Raw genomic sequence first — 27152 nt, forward strand, 5'->3', positions numbered from 1 at the left:
AACTCGGAGGAGCTAAACGCTGTGTGACGCTGCTTTTTCTAGTTTGCCTGCGACTTACAAGCGAGACTTACCTCGGCTAGCTTTTTCTATGTTCTCTGAGGTAATGACTTGGTCATGTCTTGCTTGGCACTAGATAACCTCACAGCTGACGCCTGTATTCAATAGTGTCTCGAAAGTCGTATTTGAGTGTGCACATTCCAAAGTATCTATGAACCAAGTATTTATTTAAGTCTTTAAGGTGAAATGGGAAACTGCACCATGGAGGTGTCAAGCCTTCAACCAACATGCTGTCTATAACATCATATGAATCACTGACCTCTGTAGTGCTCTATACAGCAATGAAACATTCAATGCATCACAACACTCTGTAAACGTTTTCATTTCTGAGACCAGACAAATTTGTTTTCTTTAATTTTTCCTTGAAGTAACAAAATAAATTTAACATACTATCAAATTGGAACAATACTTATTTTTAAATATTGTATTTTATCCAAATAGTTTTCATTAAACGGGACAAGTACAAATGACCTACTTAACATTTACTCTTAAGGTTACTGACTATAAATTGCAAAGGTCAAGGAATTATAGACCTTGGTGCAGAGATACCTCAAAAATATAATTTCACAGACATGGCAATAAACACAGATAGACATTGTGTAAGGTGATAGAGTGACTTAAAATATTTTGAGTGAGTACTGTACACTCTAAGCAATGCACTGGACACAAGCCTACAGCCCTGTGGGGGCACCGAGTCAGAGTGAGTGAGTGAGTGAGTATGGTTTTCCGCCGCTTTTAGCAATATTCCAGCAATATCACGGCGGGGGACACCACAAATGGGCTTCACACATTGTACCCATGTCGGGAATCGAACCCGGGTCTTTGGCGTGACGAGCGAACGCTTTAACCACCAGGCTACCTGACCGCCCCCACCGAGTCAGAACAGGTAGCATCATGCTGGGTGTAAGGACTGACTAATTTGGATCAGATGGTCAGGTGCTTTGACTTGGCTGCTGTGTGTCATTGTACCCCAATGACATTGATTTTTGCTCATTCCATCAACCACTGGTTTGTCTGTCTCAGACTTAGTTATTTAACGGCCATCATGGTGTAGGTGGAATATTGCTGAATGCAGCATAACACAGCTAACAAAGAAACACAAAAAATGACACCAGCTGTGTTTGGACAGGACAACAGATATTATTATTATTCAAATTATGATACGATTATGGAATCTGCATGGTCACTAGGGGATGATTAAGAAGAAAAAAATGTTAACCACAGAATATCCAAGATGGCAACCAATTTCATTTCATTTTTTTTATATTTGGCCTATGACCTCCTAGTTATAAAGACTTTGACTGTTTTTGATGTGCTTGTTAGCTATGTTCCCAAATGTATTGGAAACCCAATACAAAATTGACTCAATTTCATATGGGTTAAGGATATGTGACAAAGAAGTATCTCTACATCAGATTATAGGAAGCAAACATATCTATCACTTAGGTACTACTTGAAAACACCAAAACTTAAGTTTCATGTTTGATGTTTGACATCATTTGATTGAAGTCAAGAAGACTGTCATATCCTCAAAGTTGGAGAAAACTGAACATGTGACTATTTCTCCCAAACATTAACAGCTCTGTAAAAATGTTGATTTACAGCAACTTAACTAAAAATATTAACTGAAAAAATAGATCTGAAATTAAAAACATAATTGGAAATTTCCTGGGAGACTCAACACTGTTGTCCCAAAATTTCAGACTTCCAGTTACGGAGGTTCCAAATTATTTATAAATTTTGCAGATACCGATTACAAGTGTTCTTCAAGGGAGACCCGCGTTGGATAAATTTACAGTTCCCGGAATATAAATATTAGAGAAAGGCCACAATTCATTCTCGCGCCTTTAAGCCATGACAAATCAAACCAAACAAACAGCGCTGTTCAAAAATAATCCGCTGTTGGAATACCATGCTGTGCTCACCATCGATTACAGAACGTATAGCATTAGAGGCATCGCATCATGAATTTCACCTCTTGTTTTGAAACCACACTAAACAAAGGCCAAGGAATTCATAAAACTTTCTAAAATACAAACCAATGTTCATAACGGAGACTTTCTTAAAAATGATATCGAGAACTACACTTGAAAAATGTTACACGAGAAATGAGGCCTTGTCGCAGTAGTGTGACATATGCTCATCAAAACAAGTTCAAGAACACCCACAATTGGAAGGCAGAGTACTGCAATACCCACCAGCCATGACAGTGAGTGAGTGAGTGAGTTGGGTTTAACGCCGTTTCTAACAGTATTCCAGTTATATCATGGCGTATCAGCTTAATGTGGGAGGAAAGCCCGAAGTGATGCAGGTCTCAGATGTTTACCACTTCGGTGAAAGCCACGAGCATGGGTATGGTGCTGACAAACCTAGAAACATAATCGTGGCGAACCGGGATTCGACCCTACAATCATCGGTTTCTGGCGAGCCCAAAGGACGCAACTCTGCAAAGCGAATCGCAGCGCCTTAGACGACTGGGCCACCCGTGCCCCCCAGCCATAACAGATCAACCATAGTCATATGAACAAACTCGTTGTTCTTCAGCTATTTTTGAGTTGTTTATGTTGTTTGGGAGACTCAATGTACACATTTATTTTTGAATTCACATTTATATTTCTGTATCACTTGTTACAGCAGACAGTACTGCAGAGGAAAGAAGTGTTGTTTGTTTGTTGTTAAACGCCACAATCAGCAATATTCCAGCTATATGACAGCAGTCTGTAAGTAATCGAGTCTAGACCATAAGTAATTGACATCATGAGCATTGATCTACACAATTGGGATACGATGACATGCATCAACCAAGTCAGCGAGTCTGACCACCCAATCCCATTAGTCGTTGTTTAAACAATCAACAAACAAACACATTTGTAATCCTACTGAGACATGTTTATATGTATTTTGGTAGATCTTTATCAAGATATAGTCAAGATTCTTGACTGCCCAGAGCTGCCTAATCTCCCTTTAATGTCCACAGATGCCTTGAAAGGTATGTTTGTTTTGGTTTATGTTTATGCTTATGTTTATGTTTGTTATGTTTATACCCTTATTCAGTCTGGAGCAGATAAACCAACCACTATTCAGGATCAACCGACACTGTTGGAGTATGATGACACCCCAGGGCAGCCAGCCCAACCATTGGGTCTTCATAAAAAGTCATTTAATCATGTGCTGTCCTTAAACTTTAATAACAAACTTCTCTTCTAAAAACATATCACTACTTGATGAAGAAAAACAAATCCTTCGACAACAACCTTTTGCCAAATAAAAACAATTCTAACTATGGGAGTTGGCTTAACAAATTATTTATTTTTCAAATCAAATAAAGATCTTAATGAAAACATATTGAAGGAAAAGCACCCACTAACTCTGACGCAATGTCAGTTTGTCGCCAACATTACATCAAGACAAAAAACAAACAGGTCTACATGTAATGACAGTTTTTCAAGTGAACAACTGAAGGCCAAACACTGAAGCAGGCCAGTAGTATCTTTAAATATGGGTATTTGTCAAACGTAGGCAGGTCGCTGGAGTGGAGGACAGTGCTGTGGTCTTACGAACTAAGTAAATCGGACGCTGACGTTTGTGTGCAGTGCGAGACCCCAACTAGTCATGGCGAGAGACCTGACACACAGGCTACACACACATCGCTACTTATGTAATGTCGCACTCGCTGACTTACACAAATACTACACTTCTACTGAGGCTGACTGAATTTGGGAAAGTTGTGCGTAACCTTTGATTAGTCAGTGTTTGGAGAAAGCTTTGTACAGAATATCAAGAAAGAACATTATGCCACTTGTATCATTTCAATGAGAAAATCACTTTTGATTAAAAATATTATGCTTACTGTTTTCAGAGGGTTTTTTAAAAGTATTTGAAAATCACTTTTGATTAAAAATATTATGCTTACTGTTTTCAGAGTTTTTTATAATTGAATAAAGTGAGTTGTTGGTTCATTGCTAAGAATTTGTTTTTTAATAACTGATTAAACTGTTGAAAAACTGCTGTTGTTTATGGACTCATCAATATATTGATGACAACCCAGCTAACACACAACGTTGTCACAACGTTGTGGTAAGGTTGTGGATTGGTAACGTCAGTTCACATCGTTGTGACAAAGTCCATGGTAGTACACAGAATAACGTTGCAGGGAGGCAATTTTATGACATTGCCACAACGTAAAATACAACATTACCACAACGTAAAATACAATGTTACCACAACGTAAACATATACCGTTCCTACAAGGTAAAATACAACATTATCACAACGTCGTGATGACGTGAATATGACATAACAAAACTTTAGGCCATGACGTTGTGACAACATAAATGGGAGTCCACAGAATAACGTTACATGGACGCAATATCCCCAACGTTACCACAACATAAACGTTGTGATAACGTTGTCACAATGTGAAACTGTTAGCTGGGAAGCTTGTTTTATTTAAGGTATTGAAATTACTAACATTTGATAATCAACATTTCTAGTAAAATTGTTTATATCCCATATATGCTCAGTTAAGAAGACATCATTCAGGGTATGTTCAGAACTTCATATGCAACAATACTTAGAACTACTTTCCTTACCCCATTACACCAAGAAATCTGTAGATTTACCATGCTCTAACATCGCACCAAATAAGCAGGAAACCCAGGCCAGGTACATGTATGGTGAGTGAGTATCGTTTTACATGCTTTTTAGCAATATTCCAGCAAAATCACTGCATGGCATACCCAAAATGGGCTTCACATATTGTACCCATGTGGAGAATCGAACCCAGGTCTGCAATTTGATGAGAGAACACTTTACCCACTAGGCTACCCCACCACCTCGGTTAATATACAGATACCGTATTTGACATAATAAGCACCCAGGGCACTCTCAAAATTAGAAATTGGGGGCTCTTATTAGAATATTATTTGGCTGAAAAAAATCAGAGTTGAAAGATATATTTCGTGGTTTATGCCGACAGCCTGAAATGTTTATATACGAGAGATACATTTTTCCAGAATTTAATTGCCCATAATTAAGGGTGCATTTAACACACGAGTGCGTATTATATGCGAGTAAATAAGTCTTGTGTACATTGATCAATCGGAAGGGGTGTGTAATGATAAGTGTTAATGTCAACAGAAGTCCATTAATCTATATTAAGTAGTCATACCCAAGCAGTATCTAGCAGCTAAGCCAACGAGAGTGCTCCCCCTTGAGTAGTAACAAGATGGCCGCCATGCTGACCACATGGTCTGAATAAAAGGGCTTTTTAACACGAAGTACCTTTCTTCAGTTATTGTTACAAACCACTACATGGTGTCAGAAGTAAGTCTACCCATCAAAGAAGTTACTGACAACAATAATGAATAACTTGGAGCCTCCCAAACCTTTGGAACTTGCTGGAAATGTGAGTGAAAACTGGCGCCGTTTCAAGCAAGCATGGGAATGCTACTACACCATTACTGTTGATGGTAAAAACAAACCTGATGTCTACAAGTCATCTTTATTGCTGCATTGCATTGGAGAAAATGCCAGAGAAGTATTTAATTCTTTTGAATGGGCTGAAGAGGAAGATAAACAGAAAGTTTCAAAAATCTTAGAAAAATTTGAGCAGTACTGTGTTCCCAGAAAAAATGTGACATTTGAGAGATACAAATTTTTTACATGTTCACAAAAGGCAGACCAGACAATAGATCAGTATGTTAGTGAATTGCAACAAAAAGCTAAATCTTGTGAATTTGGACAACTCAAAGACAGTTTGGTTAGAGACAGAATAGTGTGTGGCGTGTACAACAGTGCTTATCGAGAGAAATTACTGCGTGATGATAGATTAACTCTTTCAAAAGCAATAGACACATGTCGTGCTGCAGAAATGGCAAGTTGTCAAGCTAAAGAAGTAAGTGAAGATTGTGCAGTTCATTACATAAAATCCAAACCAAAGTCAAAACCAAAACAGAAAATGAACTACAAGCAAACAAGTAAACAAGAAACAGTAAAAAATGAGCTTTGTGGACGGTGTGGAAGAAATCATACCCCAAAACAGAAATGTCCAGCATCTGGTCAAAAGTGTTTGAAATGTGGTCTTCTCGGAGATTTTGCTACACAATGTAGATCTCATTCAGGTTGATCCCGACGTGTCTATGATATTGATGCAGAAGCATGTGATTATCCACCAGAAGATGCAGAATTCTTCGTTGATGTTGTGGATACAGACAGTCAGAGGGTCTCTAACTCAAAGGCTTGGATGATGTCACTTGACATAAATGGAACACAGGTACCCCTCAAACTTGACAGCGGCTCAGACATGAACCTCATCAGCTTGTCACAGTGGAATAAGCTAAAATACCAGCCACCATTAGAACCTCCTAAGATGAGCCTAAAAGCTTATGGTGGAATTGACATACCTGTTGAAGGACAGGCAGAGCTCACAGTCACCTATAAAGGTAAACCATACAAGACTGTATTCATGGTAACGCCAGACAACAATAGATGTATCCTTGGTGTGGAGGATTGTGAGAGACTTAACTTGGTTCGTAGAGTTTACGAAATCAATGTTGATGAGAAAAATTTGAACAGCCAGAATTCTACAAAGCCAGAAGATATTCTAAGTGAATATCAAGATGTATTCACAGGGCTTGGATGCTTGCCTGCTGAACATACCATAAAAGTGGACAAAGAAGTCACACCAGTCATAGAAGCTTGTAGAAAAGTGCCATTTGCTCTCCATGATCAACTTAAAGAAGAGTTGAACAGAATGAAATCACTTGGAGTGATCACAGAGGTTACAGAACCTACTGAATGGGTTAGTTCGATGGTGATTGTGCACAAGAAACAAGGGAAATTGAGAATATGCCTAGATCCTCGCAATTTGAATCTAGCAGTTCAGAGAGAACACTATAAACTCCCAACTCGTGAAGAAGTGATGTCGCAGTTTGCTGGTGCTAAAGTGTTTAGCAAGCTGGACGCCTCCTCAGGCTTTTGGCAAATGAAGCTAGATCATGCCAGCTCAATGCTGACAGCATTCAACACACCATTTGGGAGATACCGTTATCTCAGACTCCCATTTGGTATTTCAAGTGCGCCAGAAGTGTATCATCGAACCATACATCAACTCTTCAAGCACATTAGAGGTGTAGACACCAGTATGGATGACATGATCATCTTTGGTAAAGACACCAGAGAGCACAACGAGCGACTGAAAGCAGTACTTCAGAAGTGTAGAGACAGTGGTCTGAAATTGAATAGAGAGAAATGTGAAGTGGGTGTCACAGAGCTTACCTTCCTGGGAGATAGAATTTCTGTTGATGGACTCAAACCAGACCCTAACAAGGTGAAAGCCATCATGGATCTTCAGAAACCCATAGAAAAGAAGGAACTGCAACGGTTCCTTGGGATGGTTAATTACCTAGGAAGGTACATTCAAGACCTCTCAACAAAATCAGCACCACTTAGGCAGCTGTTGGAAAAAGACAGTCATTGGTCTTGGTCTCATGAACAGGACAAATCATGGGAAGAACTTCGAAACCTCATCTCACAAAGATCGGTATTTCAATTCTATGATACCAAGAAACCCATCAAAGTGTCTACAGATGCATCAAAACATGGACTTGGTGCCATACTGCTGCAACAACATGAAGATGCATGGATGCCAGTAGCATATGCGTCAAGGGCGATGACCACTGCAGAGACTCACTACACACAGATCGAGAAGGAAGCACTAGCAATGTGTTTTGGAGCTGAACGGTTCCATCAATATGTGTATGGGAGAAAGTTTCTCGCAGAAACTGACCATAAACCACTGATTCCCATCTTCAAGAAAGCTCTGAATGACTGTCCTCCACGTATTCAATGTTTCCGTCTTCGCATGCAGAAATATGACATGGAGGTAATGTACACTCCTGGTCGAGAGATGTATGCAGCAGATACCCTATCAAGGAACTTTCCTAGTGATCAATCACCCACCAGTACAACTGAAGCAGATGTACAAATGTATGTTGACAGTATCTTGTCAACAGTGCAGGTGTCAACCGACAGATTCGCACAGATCAGAGCAGAAAGCACCATAGATCCAGAAATGGCAGCTCTAAAAGCAATCATCTTGACAGGTTGGCCTAATGAACATTCACAGTGCCCACGAAACCTGGATGATTTCTGGAATTATCGAGATGAACTTTCATGTATTGACGGAGTAGTCTTCAAAGGCAACCGCATCGTCGTGCCCAAAGGTATGCGGAAACTGATGTTGCAGAAAATACATGCAGGACATCTGGGTCAAGAAAAATGCAAGCAGAGAGCTAGAGAAGTTCTATTCTGGCCTCGAATGAATCATGACGTAGATGTCATGGTAAGTGGATGTGAGACGTGCTTGAACTATCGTCATCGTCATCAACCTGAACCACTATCACCTCACCCAGTAGCTACTCAGCCATGGCACTATGTCTCCACTGATCTTTTTGAACTCTACTCAAAAGACTATCTTTTAGTTGTGGACGCATACTCTAACTTCCCAGAAGTCATTGCTTTGCCAAATCAGTCCAGCCAAGCCGTCATCAAAGCACTACGATCCATATTTGCCAGACATGGTTCACCAGTTGAACTGTTCAGTGATAACGGACCATGTTATGCGAGTGCAGAATTTGCAGATTTTGCTGTTGAATGGGACTTTAAACACACTACATCTAGTCCTAAATACCCCCAGTCAAACGGTCTTGCAGAACGCACAGTCCAGACTGTCAAAAACATCATGAAAAAGTGCATTGACAGTGGGGAAGATCCTCATCTAGGACTGCTCGCCTATCGTACCACACCTCTAGCTGTTAGTTTCTCTCCGTCACAGCTGTTAATGAATCGGACAATCAGGTCCAATCTCCCACTGAAGAAAGATCTCCTTCAGTCAAGTACACCTGATCCAGATCAAGTCATCAAACACAAGCTGGTTTCGAAAGAGGAACAAAAGTACTACTTCGACCAGAAAGCATCTCCTCTACCTTTACCCCAGTTAGAACCAGGTAGCAGTGTGAGAGTGTATCGAGACACAAATAATAAATGGAAAACAAAAGGTAAAATAGTGCAAAAGGTAGCACCAAGATCCTACCTTGTGCAAACAGAGGGAGGTGGAAGACTGAGACGAAATCGCCGTCATCTCCTCCTTACTCCTCATGACAACACACCTCGCATTACAACTAACCACCCTGCAACAACAACAACAACTACAACTTGCTTGACAACTCCCGAAGCACAGCACAGTGGTACTACAACACGATCTGGGCAAGTCATCAACAAGCCATCTCGTCTGATCGAAACCGAGTGATGTGTGAATTCTGAACTGTTAAAGTTTCATGTTTCGGAAGTTGATTTTCAGTAGACAAGGTTTTTGTCAGAGACTTTAATTGAGTTTAGTTTAAGTTCTAAAGTTAAGAGAATGGCAAGCCATCATAAAAGTGCAAACTGAATGACAAGAAGAGACACTCATCAGGAAGGAACTGGACATGATCAATTTGACATGATGTGTCATTTTAAGCACTCATTGAAAAAGAAAAGAAAAGAAGTTAAACTTATCTATTGTTGATGTGCTTAGCCAGTCTTTAAAGTGTTTACATTGTTACCAGTTTAATTCAGTTTTTATATAATGTTAATTTCAACTTAGAAAGGGAGATGTAATGATAAGTGTTAATGTCAACAGAAGTCCATTAATCTATATTAAGTAGTCATACCCAAGCAGTATCTAGCAGCTAAGCCAACGAGAGTGCTCCCCCTTGAGTAGTAACAAGATGGCCGCCATGCTGACCACATGGTCTGAATAAAAGGGCTTTTTAACACGAAGTACCTTTCTTCAGTTATTGTTACAAACCACTACAGGGTGCTAATTGGTATTGTTCACTAGCCAATATATTAGCAAATATCGCTGTGGGCACTTATTAGAGCAGGCCGCTTATTACATCGATTACTGTACTTTTTATATTATTGCAATAGTTTTGCAGTAGTAGTCAACATGTGGTAATAGTATTTCACCAGTTTTAAACTATTGCCATGACCAATGCAGTCACCCTGCATCTAACCTCATACCCAAATTCTTCATCACTTCCTGAAATAATTGTACACACAATTCAAAACCAAATGATACAAAGAGGTGAAGAGTGGAAATTATTGTTAATAAACATCTAATCCATGATCAGTACATACAATATATTTCGGTCAAAGTAGTCCACCAAGATTTCCCAGATTCCATCAAGTTCACACAACCAAGTTCAAAGGTAGCACATAAAGAAGACGAAGTTCAGCAATGTCCAATGACAGATGCTAAACCGGTGGCCAGCCGGACAGTGTACCGCATTCGACATAAGCGCCCAGGGCGCTCTCAAAGTTAGAAATAGTGGGCTCTTATTAGAATATTAATTTGGTGAAAAAAAACAGAGCTGAAAGATCGTAAATTTCGTAATTTATGCTGACAGCCTGAAATGTTTATATACATATATATTTTTTCCAGAATTTAATTTCCCATATTTATGTATTATACACAAATAAATAAGTCCTGTGTACATTGATCAATCGGATGGGGTGCTAATTGGGATTGTTCACTAGCCAATATATTAGAAAATATCGCCATGGGCGCTTATTAGAGCGGGGGCGCTTATTACGTCGAATACGGTATGACATGCCTCGGGACGCTCAGCCATCAGGTCCAGTGACGGGTCAGCAAGTAGACGATGTCAGTTTCAGGAAGTGAGTGGAGACAGGTATGGCCATCATGTCACTGGACACACCTGTCATTGTTAGCCAGTTGTACACGCCCTTGAACTATCACAACACAGATTGTAGCACATACACTGTACATCCTTCTCATTCTTTGTTCTATAACTGGCATGGTGGAGAGTGTTTCACTCCACTCCCGGGACTATTACCACACTGTCATGGCCAAGGACACAAAGATTTGGTTTTACATACTGTTCCCATGTGAGATCCAAACAGAGGCCTGTGCTGTGACAAGGAAACACTTTAACCACTAGGCTACCAACTGACATGAGTGAGTGAGTGAGTGAGTGAGTGAGTGAGGTTTAACACGAAAGACCGAAATCTCAAACCCTTTACCACTTTGGTGAAACCCATAAGCATAGTATGCTGCTGACAAACCTAGAAACAATCTGTGTGAACCGTGATGACTTTCTTTTGTGATCACTTTTAGCAGAACTCAAAGGCCATAAGTTATACCGGTCGTAGACATCTACCACTTTGTGAAACACATAAGTACAGTTATGGTCCAGACAAACCACATCTGGGATTCAAACACACAATCATAGGATCCTTGCATGCGAAGAATGTGCAACTCTGAACATTTCAAACATCTAAAATTGTAACATCAAATGTACCAAGACCTTCACTCATCTACAATGTAACCGGACTGTATTCCCTTACTTTAGTGTATTCCCTTACTTTAGTGTCTTTCAAACATGACCATATACAAAAACCAAACTGAGCCATACATATGGGTGTCTTCAAATTATAAATGAACCATTTGACCTACATAATAATGACAGATTTGTCAGGTCATTCAGATTAATGAAGGATTCACCACAAACCAAATTTAAACATCCATTTTCCTGCACCAAACATGCTGCATAGTAGAAACTTGTCTACAACCAGCCAGCAAATATCTACATTCATACAATACATTGTTATTAACAAACCACTTTATCTCAAATTCTCTTTGTACAAAGTACCATCCTTGTTTAAGACAAGTGACTGACTGAATGTCTTTGGCAATACTTCATCCATATTGGACATGAGACACCAAGAATGCCCCAACTCACTGTACCATGTTGGGAATTGAACCCAGGAAGTGACATAATCAAACATTTCAGCTGCTTGGCTACGCAACCACCCCTGAAGACATAACAATATGTTCCTTGACAACAAACTCAAGTTCTTACAGTTCTATCCAATCAATTAAACCACTTTCAACACTAAAAGACTAATTTTAATCCATCATATATGACATATTTTCAATAAACAAATGACAAATAACACTAATTAGGATGATTTGAGCAAAAAAAGAAATATCTTACAGAGTGAGTGAGTGAGTGAGTGAGTGAGTGAGTATGGTTTTATGCTGCTTTTAGCAATATTCCAGCAATATCACGGCGTGGGTCACCAGAAATGGGCTTCACACATTGTACCCATGTCAGGAATCGAACCCGGGTCTTCGGCGTGACGGGCGAACGCTTTAACCACTAGGCTACCCGACCGCCCCTACAGAAAGTAAGAAGTTCAGAACACAACATTCTACAAAGTGTGAAGGACTCATCTGTGTTTGCCGGGACGCACCAAGGGCTGGATACCGGGCTTATCCTGTGAATCTATTCACAGTGACTGCTGATGTAACACGGCTTAGCTGGGACAGTAACAGTAAAAACTTAAGCCAGTAAGTGATGCCAAAGCTGGAACAACTAACGTTTGTATTGAGTCACCCAACACATTGCCTAGCTGGTTCAGCCATGATACAACAACTACAGGGTAGAAAACACCTTTATATAAACAGCTTTTTAAAAAAAGGTGTCATGAACACAAAATGACTCTAGACTTAGTCAAATTTGATCACAGATTGGGGCACGGTGAGGATACAAGACAACAGCTCCCTTCTTCCTTGTCAAAGAGATCTGTCCTGTTTCTCCTAATATAACACCTAGCCAATTCATTTTTTCTTTCACTGATGAACCTGTCCTAAATTGTCAAAGGTAAACAAATTCAATGCTTTGATTGATAATAAATACGCAAACATATTATGGGTTTCTTTACTGTTAAACCTTTAGTTTCAATGTTTTCGGGGACATCACATCAACTCTGATATTTACGACATATAGGTTGACAATATGGAAAACTTTGTATGTTGATTATATGGAAAACCTTGCATGTCAACAATGTGGAAAACCTTGTACGTCAACAATGTGGAAAACTTTGTACGTTGGCAATATGGAAAACTTTGTAGGTTGACAATATGGAAAACTGTATGTTGGCAATATGGAAAACCTTGTATGTTGGCAATATGGAAAACTTTGTATGTTGGCAATATAAAAAACCTTTCATGTTGGCAATATGGAAAACCTTGTATGTTGGCAATATGGAAAACTTTGTATGTTGAATATATGGAAAACTTTGTATGTTGATAATATGGAAAACTTTGTATGTTGGCAATATGGAAAACTTTGTATGTTGGCAATATGGAAAACCTTGTATGTTGGCAATATGGAAAACATGTTATGTTGATGATATGGAAAACCTTGTATGTTGTCAATATGGAAAACTTTGTATGTTGGCAATATGGAAAACCTTGTATATTGACAATATGGAAAACTTTGTATGTTGGCAATATGGAAAACCTTTCATGTTGACAATATGGAAAACTTTGTATGTTGATAATATGGAAAACTTTGTATGTTGGCAATATGGAAAACCTTGTATGTTGGCAATATGGAAAGCTTTGTATGTTGGCAAAATGGAAAACTTTGTATGTTGACAATATGGAAAATCTTTCATGTTGACAATATGGAAACCTTTGTATGTTGTCAATATGGAAAACTTTGTATGTTGACAATATGGAAAACTTTGTATGTTGATAATATGGAAAACCTTGCATGTTGACAATATGGAAAACCTTGCATGTCGACAATGTGGAAAACTTTGTCTGTTGGCAATATGGAAAACCTTGCATGTCGACAATGTGGAAAAGCTTGTGTGTTGACACAAATATTCAAACCTTCAACACACGTTTATTTTATTGATGAGCAAACTAAAAAACAACTACCTTTCAGCCTTTACAAAACGTACATTGATTAAAATTAAGTTTAAACATTATTTCAATCACAAAAAATAAGTGGGCTCTGCATACAAGATCAAAGTCATCCCAAAGGGCACATATTTACCATACATTGTGGACAAAAACAAGGTTTGACCTTCATTTTGGCCCAGAAAATCTGCAGGACTGAACAGAAGAGCAAATCATTTAAAGATGGTGATGAAAGTTTTCAAATATGTTCACATAAATGTTGATTACCGGTAGTCTCTGCCTGTCAGTAATTGATGAGTTGACTTTTAATACAACAAGTATCAGAGGGAGTTTAGTAATACTTGAACATGATACATCTTTGACAGAAATTTTTTTTGGGCGGTTAGGTGGTGAAATGTGGTTTAATGTCGCGTCCAAGATTATTGCACTTATATAGCGACGTGCATGCATGTGTGTGTGTGTGTGGCTGCTTGTACTAGTCCGGACTGATGCCGATTTATAGTGCCAGCCCACTGAGATACCATGCCGCAGTTTAACATGAATACCCCACTCAGACACAGTATACTGACTCTGAGCCAACCAGTCCTTGTTTTAGCCCCTTAATGCCGAGCGCCAGACAGGGTAACAACAAGTACCATCTTTTAACGTCTTTTGGTATGACTCAGTGCTGGGGATTCGAACCCTAAACCTTCCGCTCTCCGGGCGGATGCTCTACCACTAGACCGCGGAGGTGTTGTCCAATTCTTTGGGGCATCTATAGGTAAATACCATACAAACAAATGGCTACATATTAAACCGTGGTCACACACTTGATCATACTTAAGACATAGTTATAAAATTCAGCCTTTTTTGTATTGTTGTTAAGCCTTGGACTTGTTTTGTTTGTTTGTTGTTTATCACCGCACTCAGCAATATTCCTGCTATATGACGGCGGTATGTAAATAATAGAGTCTGAATCAAACAATCCAGTGATTTACATCATGAGCATCGATCCATGCAATTGGGATACGATGACATGCATCAACCAAGTAAGCGAGTCTGACCACCTACCCGGTCCCGTTAGTTGCCTCATACGACAAACATAGTCGCCTTTAATGGCAAGCATGGGTTGCTGAACACCTGTTCTACCCCGGATCTTCACGGGTCCCTTGGATTTGTACTTGACCAAATCATAAACATGAAGTGTAAGAACGAAAAACATGTCACATTTTAATGACAATATTTTACCAAAACCTTTAAAAATGACATTGTTAGAGGGCCAAAAGATCCCTTATCCTACCTCATCCTATTAATAAAAACGTTTAAATTCAATTGTCCTTATTCATGTCATCAAACAATAAAATACGCGGACTCAAATCATCCCCTTGATGCAGACCTACTTCTGCCATTCCTTGTTTTCTCTCTTTACTCAGTAAGCTTTGTCAACAAACAATGCAAGAAATCAATCTTTTAGGGCTGTGCCAGTGTTAAACTTTACTTTTCTCTGTGTTTGGTTTAAAGACCCGGGCTGAGACGATATACCGGTCGAACAAGCAAATATTCACCTGCCACAAATCAAATCTTCTAACTGATCCAAACAGCTTTTTTCAATTGTTTGTATTCCACATTATTAAATTGACTTTTAATTAATCACAAGATTAGAAGATTGTTAAATATGGTCATACACATTTTTTCATTGTTATCTTAAGAACTCTATTGTCTTTTTGGCAAAATCATTAAATCCACATTTTTCAAAATTTGTTATTCACAAGAAAAAATATGTTACCTATATATGGAGATTACTTCTATGAGGGTTGACTTGTACACAAAATATCAGCCTCTACACCATATTACATACAACATAAGTACATAATTTTCTGAGAATCGAGGACTGACCTGACAGGAGGTCTTTGCTATCAAGTGGAGGGTGTCATATGTCAACAGTCAGAGATCCTTTCATCATGCATTGCATCTTCCAATTAATAACAGATAGATCCAGATAAACACCTCAACAGAAGGTCGCATAAGTTGAACCCAGAGTGACCTTTGACCGCCCAAACTAAATTAAGGATGTGTTCTTTAGCAAATCAGATGTCAGTTTTCTAAAATGATCCAGCTTTGTTTCTTTATCAAATTAATTTGAAATTTTCAATCTGACGGAAAGCAAAAGAAAACCCATTGGCAACAGATGTACCCTTGACAGTGCATCTTTATACGCCATGGCGTTAAGACTGACTGACTGACTGACTGACTGACTGACTGACTGACTGACTGACTGACTGATTTAGTATGGTTTTACAATGCTTTTAGCAATATTCCAGCAATATCACGTCAGGGCATACCAGAAGTTGGCTTCACACATTGTACCCATGTGGGCCTTCGCCATGACGAGCGAACACAACCACTAGGCTACCCCAACGCCCTCATGGAGCTAAGAAACAGCAGGATGAATAAAATATAAACATATAATTTTGCATTTGGAACTCGCATTTAATATTGGTTTTCGAGATACAGAAATCAGATATGCTTGTCGGAACACTTCACTCACTCGTACCAAGAATTTAGACGCCTTGACAGCGATTTGCTGACCAGAAAGCTTACCTGAGATGACCTATGCAGGTGTCATAAGATCTTCACTCGGAGACGTATTGAATGGGGGCGTGCGTGCGTGCGATCGTGCATGCGCACGCACATACAATGGTGAGTAGCCCTGATCCTAACCCCCCCCCCCCCCCACCCCCCCACCCAAACAGACGTGCAGCATCTGGACCCAAGCTAAAACAAAGTCTCCCTCATTGCAGTATATTTGTGTTGGCAGCAATATAATACTTGTCGTTTTTCAAAGATGTAGAGTTGGCTCATCTGTAAATCAAGTACATACATCGGTGTGTCCTTATGTTGACCGTATCTCCCTCAAACTATTTATTTGTGATGACACAACCTGCGTCTAATTCATAGACAATTCAAGTCAGCAATCAGCTGCCACATTAATCACATATCAAACAGCCCTTGTTTTATCACAGTGAAAATAGAACATCATGGTTGCCAAATTTCCAAACACAACTGGGAAATCACTCAAACTGAAAATTGCCTCAAAGAATATTCCTGTGTGTTCTAAATCTGATATTGTGCCTAAACTACCGTGTCAAGTGGCCTTCTGTCTCCACACAAAGCCATTGTACCCAGTGTTCTAACATTAGTTCTGTTACTTGATCTTGTTTAAATTCATTGCCAATTTTTTAATAACTATTTGTTTATTGCAAATACAAATATTTCCCTGGCTAAAGTCAGTGAGTGAGTGAGTTGGGTTTAATGCCGCTTTTAACAGTATTCCAGTCATATCACACAGCGTGTCAGCTTAATGTGGGAGGAAAGCCCGAAGTGATGTAGATCTCAGAGGTTTACCACTTCGGTGAAACCCATGAGCACGGGTATGGTGCTGACAAACCTAGAAACATAACCAGGTCGAACCAGGATTCGAACGCACAATCATAGGTTTCTGGCATGCCCAGGGGACGCAACTCTGCACAGCGAATCACGGCGCCTTAGACGACTAGGCCACCCGTGCCCCCTCCCTGGCTAAAACGATCCCAAAAGCCTGTGTACATAATATGAATAACTCAGCTGAAAACTGGATGATAATACTATGTCATCTGAGCTGTGATGATTCAGGGTAGAATAGGTAAAAGGCAACTATGCTTGCGGAAAGAGGCGACTAATGTGATCGGGTGGTCAGACTCGCTGACTTGGTTGATGCATGTCATTGTATCCCATTTGCGTAGATCAATGTTTATGATGTCTATCACTGGATTGTCTGGTCCACACTTAATTATTTACAGACCAGCCCTCATATAGCTGGGATAGCTGAGTGTGGCCTTAAACAACAAACAAACAAAAACTATGTGTATCATCTTGTGTATGATTTTGTCAGCAATCATTGTAGCTCAACCTATGGTTTGCCTTGTCTTTAGAGGCAAATGTGAGATAACTGTGAAATAGCATTGCCACAGGTGGGGCAGGATATGCTCACCTTTTTGCGAAAAACTATTTGATAGTGGTTCATAAACACATGCTCATCTCAGTCGGAATCGTACAATTGACTCTGTATTTAGCAGAGATTTCTTCTGAATATGGAAAAGGGTTTGTTGCTTTTCTTTATGGCTGTTCTGTTGATATATACAGATGTGATTGTATAAATGGGATAGAGGTGTAATTATTCATAGACTGCTGATTCAGCTTAAATATTGCTGACTAAGGCGTAAAGCACCATGCCCTTTCTATGCATCAACCTAGTCCCGGGTCTGACTACCTGATCTCCTTAGTCGCCCCTTACAACAATCATAGTCGCCTTTTGTGACAATCATAGTCGCCTTTTGTGACAAGCATAGTTGCCTTTTGTGACAAGCATAGTCACCTTTTGTGACAAGCATAGTCGCCTTTTGTGACAAGCATAGTCGCCTTTTGTGACAAGCATAGTCGCCTTTTGTGACAAGCATGGGTTGGGGAAGACCTATTCTAACCCGGATCTTCACGGGTCGAGACACACACTGAGGGGTGTCACATGCTGTACCCATGTCAGAATCAAACCCAGGCTTTTGGAGTGACGCTTTACCTACAAGGCCATGCCCCACGCGATATAACCATCACTCATGTCCCTAACTCCCTCTTCGTATCTCTGTGGCCTTAAGCATGCAACAAAGTCTGAAATGGTAGCTACAAATAAACCTCAACGAGAGAGTGCAGTAGTCTGGCTATATCAGCCTGTAGGAAATCAAATCTTGGCCAGGCAAATCAGTGGTTGATAGAATGAGCAATAATCCACACATCAGGGTACACTGACACTCTATCTGAACCAGGTCATGCATCAAGGTCACCCAATCCTCAATTAGTCAGTTCTGAAAAGCATGAGATGTGTGCGTACTTTTTGGACATTGTTTCTTTATTTGTTTGTTTGTTGTTTAACGCTGCACTCAGCAATATTCCAGCTATATGACGGCAGTCTGTAAAATAATCGAGTCTGGACCAGACAATCCAGTGATTGACATAATGAACATCGATCCACGCAATTGGGACCGATGACATGCATCAACCAAGTCAGCGAGCCTGACCACCCGATCGCTTTAGTCGCCTTTTACGACAAGCATAGTCGCCTTTTACAGCAAGTATGGGTTGCTGAAGACCTATTCTACCCCGGAATCTTCACGTGTATTTTTGGGCATTGAACCCTCACAGAAGCAAATACACCAGTATATTCATAACCATCTAGATTGCAGAGTCTCATGGTATAGCCACAAAAGACCTGGGTCTCAACAATGTTTTTACTGTACAAGTTAGGATTGTTTTTGAAAGAATCCATGCTAAAAACAGGTACAGTCAAGTCCTGTTAATCTGACATGGTTGGTTGCATATGATTATATCAGTTTAATGAAATTAAGTAGTATCAATGTTCGGGGCTGTGTACTCAAAGGCAGATGACCACAGAGTACGCTGATCACTGTCGGATTAACGAGACTGATTAATGAGTGATTTCAGCAATTTGTTGCAAATTAGGTGTGTCGGAATCAGAGTGCAAGACTGTAGGATTAACAGGTACTAAATAGCACTGATTTAATCTGTCCCCATCATCAATGTCGGATAAAGCCGATTGTCAGATTCACGAGTGTCAGATTAACAGGACTTGACTGTAAATTATTATCTTGAAGAAGTCCAAGGCAACTTTTGTATGGACATGTTTAATGCACCATGTCACATTCATTACAAAACATGAGCCATCATATCGCTGGAATATTGCTGGGTGCAGCGTTAAACAACAAACAAACAAAATATGACTTAAATAATTTCCTGGCCGAAACCTTTTGTATACATATATTTCTGTATTTGTCAAGGAAGATTGGGGAAAAATAAAGAAAACTTTCAGATTTTCTTTTGTTTCCAAAATATTATCTTCCTGTGTCACAATATTTGCAATGTTCAAGACACCAGTTTCATCAGTGTTTCAGATTAAAATCTTGGATGCAATTTATTTTTGTGGTAAGAAGATAATTTTGTAGAAGGGAAATGAAAGAAGAGTGCTATTTGGTTATATTTTGATGCTTTTCCCAGCTACATGGTCTGCTGATTTGTAAACCTAGTTCACAGGGAAATATCACTTTGGTAATAACACCTGCTTCTTTCAAATGTCCAGATATGATAAACACATTTTACTACCGGCTATTTTACCTAAAGTTAGTGAAGAAGAATGTAGAATGTGTTTTCTCATATCATCTCTTTATGATTCTAGAATCTTGCAGTTACATGTAACACTTGAAGAAACCTGATGGAGGAGTGAGTATATACTCCGAAACGTTGTGTTCCTCATAATAAAGACATTGACATCCATAAATTCTCTTCCTGATGTGTATCACTTCTAAATGTCTTTCAAAGACTTCAAGAAACACTTCATCAACATTGTACTTTAAACAACAGTTAAACAATAATAATTACAAATCCAATATCTATTCTAAGCACTTCCTGAAAATAATGAGCTGACAATGAAAACTTGCATACTGTACTTGAACATAAATACATAACCCTTAGCAGCTGGTTATTTTGTTAATTAAGTAGGATATATGTTTTCTGTAATACCTCAAGCATTCTCTGTCACTGTTTTTGAAGGCATTAAATTTAAACACATCTATGTTCTGGAAAATTTTAAAATCACATTCTTAATGTTACAGACTGATTCTGAACACAACTGTCCAACGACCACTACTCTCAACAGCTGCTTCCTGAAGATTTGACCTGTCCTAAAGAATATTTGTTTAACTGCTTGTGTTGAAAGTCCCAAATTAGGGTCAGTGCCACCTGTACCCTGGTACGTTATGTAACCTCGTTATAGTTACTTTCCTAATATGAATGGAGATAATCCACAACTAGTTACACATCCGTACATATAAAACAAGTAAGTAAATATGTAAGTAAATTCACACTTTATATCAGCTTGTTTTTCAGATTCAACTTTTGGAAACAAACACATTAACAGTTATGTGTAGATTACAATGAAAAAGGTGCCAATATCATAATCCAGTGTTTATAAGGGTTTCAGTCATTAAATAATCTACATTGTCTATTATTGTGAAATATCTGAATAAAGGAGTCATGTTAGAAAATCTCCTAGAAATATGACTGAGAAAGAAGACACAATAAATTGTGTCTGCTTTGTCATCCATCAACTTCTAAGTAATGCCTATCAAACAATTCAGAAATATGATTCATTTAATGTTTGTTGTTTTATTGATCATCCATCTAAACAAACAATTATTTCAAAATGAAGAAGTTTACAACTGAAAGAAATTAATAAACTAGATGACTCAAGATAACCGTTTCTCTTTTCCATATTCTGCATTATTTCTTCTATTCAATATTTCCATCTATCTCACACACAAGTAAACAATCTTATCTCAACATGTCTTTCGCCATTTTTCTCAGTATATGACTCTTAATTCTTTACTTAAAAGAGTTACCAAGCACCCCCAAATATGCAGATTTTCCCTCAGAATGTCACACCATCATGAGTAGTGTGAACAGTAGGGGCGTACAAGACGCATAGAATGCAGTGATTACATAAAATGACATGCGGAAGAAACAGCATGACACATGGCTCCAGTAAAGTACACAACAAATACAAGGAACTGAACATCTAAATAGTCAAGACACCTAGTTATCATCAAGAAACATTATTTAAGATTTTTATTTCTATGAAATCTCTTGAATTTCAGGTTGTGTTGGAAAAGCTGTTTTATAAGTTTCATATATTTTATCTTAATCACGCTGAATATAAAAAAGAAAATAATTAAATTGAACAGTAAAGATTTATATCTAATATTGAACTATATATCAGACAACAAATTTGTTATGTGTACAAACATCACATGGAACAACAAATTATTACCTTACGAGTCAATATTATCTCAAGAAAATACTTGTCTCCATCAAATTAAGTATCCTTAAACTCTTCAAACCTAAAATTTTATAATACATGTCTCTCCCAGTTATCCATGTCATAACTTGTGTTATTCCCAAATAGAAATGCAAGATCTAAGTACCTGTGCATCTGTTTGTCCTGCTATCCAACTTGGAGACGTTACGGCTGTTATATCCCATCCACTGGTCAACCAGGCAGTCAAGTGGTCGATCAAGTCCCTTGTAACCACTCAACTACTTTTTGTCATTTGACCGATGTTGGATGATGACCAAGACCTACACATCAGCTTCCCCAACCGGTCACACATACAAATCTGACAAAATGTGACTCAACGACAGCGATCATCGTAGCTTCCATCTGCCCTGCTGGCTCGTCAAGCAGACATTTGCGCCGAGGACTTGTGTTACGCTGGTAAAGACAAACACCTTGCTAAACACCCAAATCCTCGCATCCGACTGTGCCCTAAGCCTGGTTGTGCGTGTACAATGATGTGGCCTGCCTTCTCACAGCTGCACAACTCAGTGTTACTCCAAACTTCATTTTAACAAATTCATCTTCGGGATAAATATTTGAAAAAATAAATTAGGGATTTCAGTGAAATAATCCATGTTCTCACATACAGAGATCTGAGTAAATATTTAAATTTGGGGAAGTGGAGGCTGTTTAAATTTTAAATTTTCGTCCCAATTTGGGTGTTATACTGAAGAGAGAGTATATTTGTTCTGTTCTGAGCATGTGTCAATATGCTGTCCTCACCTACGATTTTCAAGATTATCTAATTATCTGAAAAAGTTTCCTATAATCTGTCTGAAGATTTCAAACTAAGACAAACATTTATAAAAGAAAATTGTTTCTTTTAAAAAAAAATATCCACAATATATACACATATAACACTATTGTGTGGTATATATAAGTGCTTTACATTTCCAAAAGAATTCAACATTGACAACAACTTTTACTTTCAATGGAATGTTTGAAATTTTAGAAATAAATCGTACAAAAGATTTCCTTTTCTTTACCTAAATATTAACTTTTTTAATCATAAACAAACTCAAACATTTTTAAGAAAACAAATACAACAAATTTATATACATTTGAAAAAATAAATATAAAAAAGAAACTTTAAAAAGAAAATAAAGTCTGACATGCATCCAGACATATTATATAAGTCTTATTACAGCAACAATATTTACCATTTTAAGTCATGAAGGAGATTTTCCTTTTACCCTCAAACTATCACAACTCAATAGATCTATATACAAACTAACTTCCAAATAAACTACTGCAAAATATGTATACAAATATCAGGAATATACTTCAACTCAAAATTAATTTACACATATTCTGAAGTAGTTTATTTTGATATTATGAAATTCTAGTCATATCTTGAGTTCAGCACATTGCAGTGTAAGAAGTAGTCGACAGGAAAATGTTACACTTAACATAAGCGTGCTCCGGAAGCTCTACTTGACTTTGATAACATTACTTTAAGCAAAGGACATTGTTCAGGGGGATCAGAAAAGTTAATGATTTTCTTGGTGAATTATGAAGATTAGAGAGCATCTTGAACTCTAGCTTATTACAAAATTAAATCTTGTTTATTGAAACTTCATTCTCTCTTGATTGTTTTGTGGACAAGATATTACGAAAAGACACAAATAGTTTTCCTTTACACAATGTTATTTTTATATCTGTTTGGGTTGAATGTTCTAAATTCACATGCACTCACACATATGCACACACACACATGCACTCACACACATGCACTTGTATGTCTCCACCCTCAGAGGCTAATATTCGGCCTGAAGTCTGTTGCAAATGACAGTAAAATTTCCCTTGGCAAGGGATTTAAGTGACTGCAAAAGTCAAGTTTCCACCCTTGCCGAACTACGCTGGAATTTCTTGGCTCTGATGTAGCGCCACCAGTGGCTATTACAAGTTATGTCCCTTCTGTCCCTCCTATTGACCAATCAGATTCCACCTCTCTCATATCACTTGCATTTCCTTCAAACAAAATGACGGCACCCGGTCAAGAGGATCTGATCATTATATTGTCATGACATGTGTCATACCTCGTGAAGTACATCAAATCATTTGTGCACCTTGATTAAAATCCTGAAAAGATTTGGAAAACATCTGTTCAGGCCCAGTTTATAGTATGTACACATGCTCTGCAAATCCTGCAATCAACTGAAATCTTCACAGCAGTTAACTTGTTATATATGAGCCGAAAGTTTATTTCAATGCGCAAGTTTGATTGGACTATGCTTAGCCTGGATAGTTAAGCCAATATGTAGGGAAAATCAAATAAATCCTTATGGCAAAGTGGAGGGATAGTATGCCTTCTTTTCATACTTGCTTTACGTATTCTGTTCTCAAAAACATAGGGTCAGCCATCACAGTAAAGATGAAACTTCAAAACAACACAGGATATAAAAACATAAAATACATAACAAGTTTTACGACTATTAAAGCATTACTTTCAAGAACCAGTAAGCAATGGTAGTAATTATCACACTCACTCACTCACTCACTTTGTATCAGTACATTACTGACCTTGACAATGACCCATGACCCACTTTTTCTTTTCTTTCAGTGACATATTTAACATATGTCAAAGGGAGAAGCAACGGGAAATATAATTCTTATTCCCCATTTACAAAAAGTATGGTCAAGAGATTCATAAAACAAGAAATCAAATAATGTCTATGGGTGCATCAAACTATCTTCAAACATAGGAAATGGTGGACAAGTCAAAGCCAGTAAACCTGCAATGACAGAGTGTAAAACAAAGACACGAGGAGACACAATACGAAATAGATCCAACTAGCCCACCACTGAATCCATGGGAGCCCAATGTTGAATTGTTCCCATTTAATGTCACTAAGTCAAAATGGTTTAATGTCTAATTTAGCAATATAGCAGTCATATCACGACTGGGGACATAAAAATTTGGCTCTCCACATATTACCAATCTGGAGAAGTAAACCTTGGTCTTCGGCTCAGTGATACGTTAATCACTGGGTACAAATACAAGTCACCCCTTGCGCCTTGAGGACATTGGAATCGGAACCACCAAAAATATTAAGCCAAAACCAAATATCGCACATGGAGAATTTCTCAAATTCTTAAATCACCAAAACAAAAACCCAACCAAATCACACATCTAAACTACAAATAAAAGACACAACTTGTAAGACATCTAAGTTAACACTTAACAACATCGCAACCCAATCTCGATGACATGTCGGCAAGTTACACAACTCAACATTTTCCCCCTGCCAGATTAAGGAAGCAGGCAGTGTGTGGGTAACATGCAATTACTGCCGGGCGACATGGCTACGGAAGTGGATTTAGGCCACTTTGATGTTAGGCGGGGAAGATGACTGTGAGGACTAGACTGTCACAGAAGGTAAAGATCACAGATACACTCACAGACTCTGCAACCAATCACGCCAAATTCTACGTTTTGTGGAAATTGTGGAAAGCTGGTTTTGCTCTGTAACGTCACCTTGGTGTGGTGGTTTTAGGCACCATGATAGGAAGTGATGGGTAGGGGAGGTTTCCTGTCTTCAAGTGCAGAGTAAATCCAAGAAGAGAAAGTTCGATAAACTTTTATTGTCTTTTTCTAAGACTAGGAAAACATAAATTGTATATCATCACAACAAAGTGAAAAGTTTTGGGGGTTTTAAGGTTCTTTTAAAAATTTGCAATCTTACTACTACCACTACCTAAGCAGATCATAAGAGGCGACCTAATGTATTGGGTTATCAGGCTGAGACCTGGATTGAGAAGACTTGGTTGAGAGCATACCCCAACTCAATGGATTGTTGCTCACAATATCAATCACTGGATTGTCTGATCCAGATTTTATTGCTTACAGGCTGGAATAAAGCTTTTTGTGGCATTAAACTAGAAACAAACAAACAAACAACTATAATTACTACAACAACTACCACTGCTACTACTCCTACAACAACAACTACTACCACTACTACAATCTGTGTCTGAACTAACTGCTACCCGCTATCCTGTATCGGGACAGGTGAGATAGGTCACCTGCCAGGCCTGATTCGTAAACTTAAGAAGCATACATCCCATTGGAATATCTCAGTAAATCAGACCAATCATAGTAGTGGTTACAACCGATGAATTCCCCACCCAAAATAATTTCTATTCTCCCCAGGGAGCAGAGAATGAAAATCCAGTGTACACTGATCCATTGACCAGGGTAATAATACTGTAGCACCATGAGTATGTGAAAACTGTTAACCATTCAATCAGAAAGATATAATTCGTGAAGCAAGAAATAAATTCAACACAATTTAACTGTGTTAAACATTTCCCAGCCAGAGCACACAATCTCTCTAAAAAATGTCAAGCGAAAATCAATTTCATCCCTCAAGGTCAAGTATCTGAGTCGGTGACTGTAACAAAGATGAAGGCATATCTGGTGCCACGCCATTGTTTAGAGGGCTTTGTAATCAAAGGAGTCCAGACAGTGGGCTCATTATCATTGACTCAGGAGGCTGTGTGATCTTCATTAGACAACAGATCAACATCTGGACCACTTTTGTTGAGATGATACCAATTGTCTTTATACTGTTTGTGTGTGTTAAGAGAAGCGCAGGGCTTTACCTTGACTTACAATAGTGGGGTCCAGGGACCCCCAATGATACATTTTAAGGGTCCTTGCAGGCAGTATGAGGATCCTGTAAAGTAATGAAATGGTGTCGTGTACTGTACGTGTTGATAATTAATTTAGAGCCGGAATGAATCAGTAATCATGTGGACAGTGGTCATGATTGATGGTTGAAATAACAGTCACCCATAACTGCTCTTGATGAGGTGTAGTTACAATGAATGTCATTGTCAGAGCTCCAGATAATCTTTTGGTGTTGTGGGTATTTTACCCATGCATTTTAAAATCATTGGGTATCAGTAGTTCTATCTGGGTATTCAAATTTCTGTTACCCGCTAGTTTTAACACATGTGGGTATTTAAGTTAAATATTTAAAAACACTATTCATCTAGTCCCTGCAAACTGGTGTCGTGTGGGTTGGAGAGCTTTATAGGACTCAAAAATACCACGATACTTCCACAAGAAAGTGTGATGGCAAATGATCATGATGTAACTGTCATCATGGAGTTGGGCAAGGTTGACGGAATGTCCATTTATAATTTCCAAATAAGTTGCTGATTTGCTAATCGAATACGCAGGGTTACTTCACAATATTTTGATGATACGCACAAGTTTTATTTTTGTAGCGAATCTGTAATGTTCGTTGCGTATTTGATACGCTTGGATTATATTTTACTGCATATTTCTGAATTTTTTATGCATATTTTACGCAGATACGCAGCTTATCTGGA

At 38.5% G+C, this 27152-nt stretch overlaps 1 protein-coding gene across 2 annotated transcripts in view; it reads right to left on the bottom strand.

Annotated features, from left to right (window-relative positions):
- The window catches only part of LOC139449811 (ATP-binding cassette sub-family C member 4-like), a 68466-nt gene that overhangs the window by 38725 nt on the left and 2589 nt on the right, over window positions 1-27152 (bottom strand). The window contains exon 1 of one of the 2 annotated variants that reach the window (XM_071231349.1): window positions 21901-22219. The exons of the other annotated variant lie outside the window; for it this stretch is intronic. Coding sequence (XP_071087450.1) covers window positions 21901-21908 — 8 coding nt within the window. The 5' untranslated portion in view covers window positions 21909-22219. Of the gene's footprint in view, window positions 1-21900; window positions 22220-27152 lie in introns of those variants that run through there. 2 annotated transcript variants of the gene reach the window in all.

Source organism: Haliotis cracherodii, unplaced genomic scaffold (assembly GCF_022045235.1).
Source record: "Haliotis cracherodii isolate W230 unplaced genomic scaffold, xgHalCrac1.p SCAF_8, whole genome shotgun sequence".
Taxonomy (NCBI): domain Eukaryota; kingdom Metazoa; phylum Mollusca; class Gastropoda; order Lepetellida; family Haliotidae; genus Haliotis; species Haliotis cracherodii.